Source organism: Coregonus lavaretus, assembly GCF_964263955.1.
Source record: "Coregonus lavaretus genome assembly, chromosome: 28".
Taxonomy (NCBI): domain Eukaryota; kingdom Metazoa; phylum Chordata; class Actinopteri; order Salmoniformes; family Salmonidae; genus Coregonus; species Coregonus lavaretus.
The window spans coordinates 10,001,235-10,008,958 of record NC_140015.1 but is presented as its reverse complement, the minus strand read 5'-3'; the positions used below and the strand labels follow the sequence as shown (position 1 = coordinate 10,008,958).

Below are 7,724 nucleotides of genomic sequence, written 5' to 3'. Positions count from 1 at the left end.
ACTGACATCCTGGTCTCCGTTCTCTGGACCACCAGACTCTGCACCTTGGCCGACACCGCTGACAGGAAGTAGGACACCCGCACCTCATGTCCTGTCTGAGCGTCGCTCTTTCCCCTTTGGATGCTGCTGATGGTTGCAACAATGACCTGACCTGCCAGTCGTCCTAGCTCTCTCTCAATCTCCTTAGCGGACTTTACAGACAGCCAAGTGAGCGCCATCTGTCCCATAGTATGGCCATTCATTGTGGTTGTGATTGTCCGCAGCATCTGCTCAGCAAACTGACTGCTCGGTGAGCTGATGCTGGTGGAAGGAGCTTCGGCTCCCTGACTGGCACCTCCTATCAGCATGAGCTGGGCTAGTCTGGCGTTGATCTGCTTGAAGATGATCTCCACAATGGCCATGATCAGCCTGGTGTCCGCAGACAGAATAATAGGCCTCATCTTCTTTGGTCTCCTCTGGATGGATGGCAGTATGACCTCACTCAGGTACCTGCGGGCGTCTCTGTGAACCTGACTGAAGATAAAGTTGTGAGACAGTCCGAACACAGACCTCAGGGGGTCTGAGCGGGGTCTGTCCCAATCCTCTCTATCTCCGTTCTCAGAAGCTGAGGAATATCTTCTTGGGTTGTGATCTTCTTCCTCATTTCCCAAAGACTCCTCTGACCTGAAGAGCAGCCCACAACAAAGATATGGTAACAACGACAATAACAAACCTTTCTGGACACAAACACTGCTTTAAAACATTATTTAAAAGAATCAACTAAAGTCATACAGATGCAGGATCTTAATTTGATCACCCTGTTGCAGGAGAACTTTCCTGCAATGTAGGAAATGTAAAACGTATAGTGTATTTGAGGTTTTAAAAGGCTTCTGAAGTCCACTTTGAAATTTCAGACTAGATTTTTTTCCCTTACGAATAATGTATCAACCCCTTCAAAAATGTCCATTAATTATAATCCAGATATTAATTCACATTTCCTAATGCTGCAGGATTCTTTTCCTGCTGTAGCAAACGTAAGTTCCTACATCTGTATTCAGTGGAAATAAATCATTTTAGAGAAGTCATTATTTATACACATGTATGAAGTTAAGGAATTAACTGTTCCAACCATTATGGGGAGGAATAAGCTACAGGGGGGTACATACGAAAGGGGGGAGGGGAAGGGAGTTGGGTTCCGTGTCCTGGCACCAGTTCTAGGGCTGGTGACCTCGCTTGGCCCATGACTTGGCCCAAGGTTGAATCTGACGCTGCGGCATACGGAGGCCGCTTCCAGATCTGCTTCATTGATTACGACTGAAGACCAGGAGGAGGAAGTTGATGAAGATGATGATGGTGACCAGGGCAAATGCCTGTACATGATGAAATCAAGGGCAGGGACCACCACTGTTGAAGAGTCCTCCTTCACCCATGACACGATGTTCTTGCACTTAGCATGAGCCTCAACTATGGTGGACTGTAATGTAAAAGAACAGCCGGGAAAGATTGTTCTAAAATTGAACATTCAATTAAATCCACCGTCTGTCTACATTGTGATGTCTTTATTATCTAACCTGAATGCCACAACTTATTAAATAAAGTTATTCTATTCAACTTCCTCCGACCTTGTTGTTGAGATATAAAGCCTGCTCACCAGGTTCCCATTGTCTAGACTCAAAGTGCTGACTCGCCAGCTCCTGGTACATTTACTGTAGTATTGTAATAGAATATCTATGCCAGGGATCGGCAACTTTTATGGGCGTGGGGGCCAAAAAAATCTGAACTCATCATGAGGGGCCGCAGTGGCTCGCGGGTCTTCATTCCCACATCCATACCCACACATGTAGTCTGAGTCGGCCCTTGCGTTTTGGGGGCCCCAAGCAACATTTTGTTGGGGCCTGCCCCCCACTCTGCCAGCAAATGATTTTAGCGGATCCCCTCTTGACAGTGGAGAGACAAAATTGAAGTTTTAGGGTTAATTTCCTGCAATTCTGCACATTTTGCCATGTGGCGTAGAACATTTTTTGCCGTTTTAAAGCAAGTTTGCTGCAATTCTACACATTTTACCCTGGGGCAGAGAGAACATTTTGAAATTGTAGAACTACTTTCATGTAATTCTACTCATTTGATATCTGAGTGAGCGTGACTAACAAAATCAATGCCCCCTCCCCATTCGACCATGATTACTACAAATTTAGATAGCTGGCCGCTAGACTAACTTACCCCCCAAAAAATGTTTTAGCTGACATGGGCTAATTGAGTGACTGTCAGTGACTGACATAGCAAGAGAAAAACTGCTGATGCAAAACCAAAATTGAAAACGGCACCTTGTGTATTCTACTATTCTAACTCTCAACAATAAGTTGAGACCCTGACTGAGTTCCATTCATTTTTTTTATTGATCCGCGGGCTTACAAAAGGGGATCCACGGCCACCAGTTGCCCATCCCTGATCTAGACTGCATCCCAAATGGCACCCTATTCCCTATATAGTGCCCTGCTTTTGACCAGGGCCCATAGAGTTCTGATCAAAGGTGGGGCATATATTTGGAAAATGGCACCATTTGGGATGCACCCATAGTCTATTTTACCGTCTCCCTGATGTTAGAAAATTCCAGCGCTAACTCTAACTCACCCTTTCATGCATATTCTCAGTCGAAAGAATCCATTGCCTGCAAAAGGGATAAATAGATGAGTACTGTTAATTATTAAAACTATCTAACCCTTGACCTCTACGGGACTAGCCTATATACATGTACACCACAAACACACCCTCTGATTGGTTCTTTGGTCAGTTGCAGAACACACAGTATAGAGAATAGGAGGTAAGTATGGGGAATACAAAGAGCTACCTACTTCTCATTCATCTCCTCCCCTGAGAATTCGAGTTCTGAGGAGGAGCTTCTCCGGGCCAAGGACAGGTTGTAATGAGAAGTCTGCTGTGGCTCCCATGTGTTAGATGGGCTGGCTAAGTCCTGATCAGCCTCCTGCATCTCACTCTCTGCTTCAGTCTCCTGTGACTGAGATGGGCCGGCTGACTCTGGATCAGCCTCCTGCATCTCTCTCTCTGCTTCAGTCTCCTCTGACTGAGATGGTCCGGCTGACTCTGGATCAGCCTCCTGCATCTCTCTCTCTGCTTCAGTCTCCTGTGACTGAGATGGGCCGGCTGACTCTGGATCAGCCTCCTGCATCTCTCTCTCTGCTTCAGTCTCCTCTGACTGAGATGGTCCGGCTGACTCTGGATCAGCCTCCTGCATCTCTCTCTCTGCTTCAGTCTCCTGTGACTGAGATGGGCCGGCTGACTCTGGATCAGCCTCCTGCATCTCTCTCTCTGCTTCAGTCTCCTCTGACTGAGATGGTCCGGCTGACTCTGGATCAGCCTCCTGCATCTCTCTCTGAGATTTTACATATCACCTTTCTCAACTCTCATTAATTAGCCTACATTATTTATCACTATATATCACCTTGGCGATCACCTTTACCCAATTACTCACTATTTCTGAATTTGGCAGATGGCAAGACTTATCTTGCCTTTCAAAATGTTTAATATAAAAAATATACATCTCTATTTTAAAAAATCTGAAAAACAAAGCCTACCTCCACTTCTTTCTTCTCCATATTATCTCCAGTTGTATCACATATTAATGCTTTAAAAAAATTATGATACAATTACATTGCAATAAAACGCGGGATAATACATTTTCAATCACCAACGACACCAACTTGATGACTGAATGAAGAGTCAAATGTTATCTGATCTGTTTCGAACGTGATCACGTATGACGTAATAGATATACATCGCAGACGTAATTGTGCGGTAACTGCAACAGTCAGCAGGTAGCGGCAAAATCAACAATGAAAACAACAGATACCAGACTAGACCACTGAGCGTTACACACCATTACAGTCAAATCAATTCTGCCTCATAAAAAATTAAAATCGGCCACCACAAGCAGACTTCATCCAAAATATGTAAAGGAAAATTGTTTCAAAGTGTGTTTGTAAAATGTAAGGCTCTGATATATATTTACACCTACGCCTGTTTCTTTGATAAAAAACAAGCAAACAAACATGTACACCCACTTAAAAAACCCACCCACCCTTTGCAACAGATACCATTTTGGTTAATAATAATAATAATTAGTCTGCTGATATCAACCTTTGGTGTTGCTATGCTATATAATTAGCACTTCCCAATGTCTAGACTCGAATATTTGACAGCATTATGTCGATATCACCATTAACTGTTGTGTGGCGCTAGAATGCACAAAAGAACATGGGTGATTAAAAGCAGGCAACATGTCAATCAATTTTTGACCTCATCCAAGCCCCACCCATTCACTGGGCAGCCTTTATAAACTAGCTCTCATCATCATCTCAGCCTTACTAATTTTGTCTCTGTCTTGAACGGTTGTGTCCAGGGTCTTCTGTCAGTCTCAACATCGTAACTTTAAAGGTATGCTGCTTGAATGGTGGTGTTACAACTCCCTTCATTTTGCATTATATCATAGCATTGTGTTTTACGCATCTCACGTTGCGGTTCTATTCATTTCATGTTTTTAGGAAGTTGGTGGATCCGTGTCGGTTGTGTTTTGCCTTTCGCAGTGACTAGCTAGCTAACATGCCACGTAACGGCGTGGTGTTTTGCCCGTTTATACCTAACTAACGTTAGCTAGTTAATTGATATACATTGAGTGACTCTTTTAAAGTTAAGTCTCATCCTAATAGTAAACCAATGACTTGGAGTAGTTATAGCATGCTTAACGATAGTTAATTAGTTGAATGTAACGCGGTAACTCCGGTGCTGTGCATTTCAGTTTCACCGGACGTGACTGGCTTACGGGGTGACAACTGCTAATTCACATGGCTAACCAGTTAAGCCTTGCGGGTTACCATAAGCCAATTATTTGTCCCTCTCGTGTTACTATAAGCTCACTTGTAGGTGGCAAGTACTTGACAATTCTACTTTAATCTACTTGGAATTTATTTCGATTAAAGACCGTGGAAAGCCGGGCCATGTGGCATCTGATCTGTACCAAATATGGCCGCTTGCTTTAAACAATGGGATGTACTCAAGTTCATGGCGCTAACGTCCTTAGCTCGCTTTGAAAAGTATATTAATGCCGGTGTAACACTCGGATCTGTATTTAATCGGGACGTAGCCAGTTAACTAGTTACTTTTCGTGGTTTGCTGTCATTCAAACGGTGGGAGAATTTAACAATCAGCCCATCGCGATGTAAAAATGCTAACTAATGTATTGCCAAGCTTGCAAATATGTGCACAATTCGACTGGTTCCGGCGCAGGGTGTGGTTGTAATTTGATTAGATGACTCGTTTATAGTTTGAATGCTGTTAAGTCGGTGTAGGTTTTGAATATTACTATTTTAAAAAGCTCAATGAAATGACGTTTGAACCAGACAGTTTAACACTGCTGCAGCATCTGGCTGCAGTTCAGTGTAGTGAACTGTACTTTCTATAGATCTAAACATAACTATACTAAAGCCTGAGTTCACTTTGTACAACAGTAACTAAGCTACAGTACCAGTAAAAAATGTCTCGTTTGCCCATGTATGAAACATCAGTTGCGCATTGGCAACGAAAGCAAATTGTTCATACTAAATACCCCATAGGCATGGAATGGGCATGTGGGAATACTTTCCGCAGGATGGGTGATAAGAATAGAATTGTGCTGTCCTTGCCCACTTTCCCACTAGCCACAGTACATCTGTTCACTCCATAGCAGTCTAGGTGACATTGAAGAGCTGTCAACTGGCAGTACATTGGTCAAAGGTTGTGCAGAGTAGCCTGGCTTACTCCAGCTAATTCAACAATTTCAGTTTACGGGGGATGGGGGATTTGAATTGCCAAGACCACAAATTAGGCAGTTTTTCCATTAATGTGCATTTCACTGATGGCCCACTGCCATTTCAGTCACTCAATATCTATCCTCCTGTGTTGCAGCACCATGTCTAACACCGAACGTACCTTCATTGCCATCAAGCCTGATGGTGTCCAGAGGGGGCTTGTGGGAGATATCATTAAGCGCTTTGAGCAGAGGGGCTTCAGGCTTGTGGCCATGAAGATGATCCAGGTATGTGAATAACTGAATCTGTTCAGAGGCCCTTCTAGTACGGTTCAATGGCATTTAGCTGCTTAATATTGATTTTGAGGCATTGAACTGAGTTTTTTTTTTTTGTGATTGCAGGCGTCTGAGGACCTTGTCAAGCAGCACTACATTGACCTGAAGGCCATGCCCTTCTATGGCGGCCTTTGCTCATTCATGCATTCCGGTCCAGTTGTTGCCATGGTAACTATCCTCCCCACGCATGCACTACGCACAGCCCGTTTCAAAATGCTGGCTCATTGCTAGATTCATAGTGGCTCACTGCTAATGCCACCCTGGACACTATACTTCAGGTTCTCTTGAGCGGTGCTTGTGATATAATTAATCGTTCCACTCAATTCTCCATTATTTTATCCTCCCTTGCTTTCAGATCTGGGAAGGCCTGAACGTTGTGAAGAACGGCAGATTGATGCTGGGAGAGACCAACCCTGCAGACTCCAAACCCGGCAGCATCCGCGGAGACTTCTGCATCACGCTTGGCAGGTATGTGTCCACTGATGCTTGTTTATACAGACTCTGATATGGAAAGTAGGAAGTGCTCAACCAACGTGAGTAGAGGTGCAACCTGTAAAGGTGTACATCATTGGACAGGAATCTGATGAAATATTCAAGCTATAATGAATTTTCTACAGGCAAACTGGCATGTATAGAGGAATATGTACCCTGCTGTAGTTCCAATAAATCTAAGCCCATTATCCGCATGATGCAGAGTTTCTGATTTGTATCCTTTTGCCATTACAGGAACATCATCCACGGCAGTGACTCCCTCGATAGTGCCAACAAGGAGATTGCCCTGTGGTTCAAGCCAGAGGAGATTGTCGAGTACAAGAGCTGCCAACATGGATTCCTGTATGAGTAAATAAAATGGAACTGGAAACTTTTCTCCTCACACCCCATCAAACCCATTCTGAATGCTGTTGATCTGGAATTTGTTCATGTACCTTGTGACTTTCAAGCACTTAAAAAGAATCATGTCAATAAAAATCATGAATTAGAATGTGAGGCTCACCTAGTTTACTTTTGAAACTGCGGGGGGCTTTGTGTAGGGGACTGGGAAATGTGAACATGTTTGATAAAATAATTGGTAGTGTCCTCTGGCTTCTGTTCAGTGCATGTGGGCCTATATTGAAGGGGCTTCAATATATCCATAACAAATGACAAGTCATGCTGTGGAAAATGTTACGTACATGCCATTTAAGGCATTACCCTTCAGGGTGCCCTCTACAGTATGCAGAGTAGTTGCCGGTGACGTGGGGTGAATTCCTAATTGTAAACAACCCAATTCCACCACCATAGTGTAGGAACAGTTCTGACTGACACTGGTGCGTTCCATTGTGGGGCATGCCTGATGGGAGGTTTTGGTAGAAATGTCACAGATGTAGGCATTTATTGCGTTGAAAAGGGTAGGTGTTGTCAACTGCAACATTCTTGATTTACCTGACAATACACCAGTCTTCGAAGCAGGCCGTTGCCCTATATGCCTGCTAAATTGGTTCCTGTTTGAGTTGGTGCAACTTAGTAGCAGGGGTATTCAACGCTTACCCTGTGAGGTCTGGAGCCTGCTGCTTTTATGTTCTACCTCATACTTAATTGCACCCACCTGCTGTCCAAGGTCTAAATCAGT

General features: G+C 43.9%; 1 protein-coding gene across 1 annotated transcript; it reads left to right on the top strand.

The window, feature by feature from the left end:
- Positions 1–4,357: 4,357 nt before the first annotated feature.
- Positions 4,358–7,097, top strand: LOC311104231 (nucleoside diphosphate kinase A-like). The gene is made up of 5 exons (XM_084145972.1): positions 4,358–4,431; positions 5,938–6,067; positions 6,182–6,283; positions 6,471–6,583; positions 6,842–7,097. Exons 2-5 carry the CDS (start codon positions 5,942–5,944, stop codon positions 6,957–6,959), a joined length of 459 nt encoding a protein of 152 aa, XP_084002098.1. The 5' UTR covers positions 4,358–4,431; positions 5,938–5,941; the 3' UTR covers positions 6,960–7,097.
- The last annotated feature ends 627 nt before the right edge of the window (positions 7,098–7,724 follow it).

What these genes read in the sequence shown, in the direction of transcription:
- LOC311104231 (XM_084145972.1), top strand. Translation starts at nt 5,942, where the DNA reads ATGTCTAACACCGAACGTACCTTCATTGCCATCAAGCCTGATGGTGTC. An exon ending in TGGCCATGAAGATGATCCAG is followed by an intron (nt 6,068 to 6,181) that starts GTATGTGAATAA and finishes TTGTGATTGCAG; the next exon opens with GCGTCTGAGGACCTTGTCAA. An exon ending in TTCTGCATCACGCTTGGCAG is followed by an intron (nt 6,584 to 6,841) that starts GTATGTGTCCAC and finishes TTGCCATTACAG; the next exon opens with GAACATCATCCACGGCAGTG.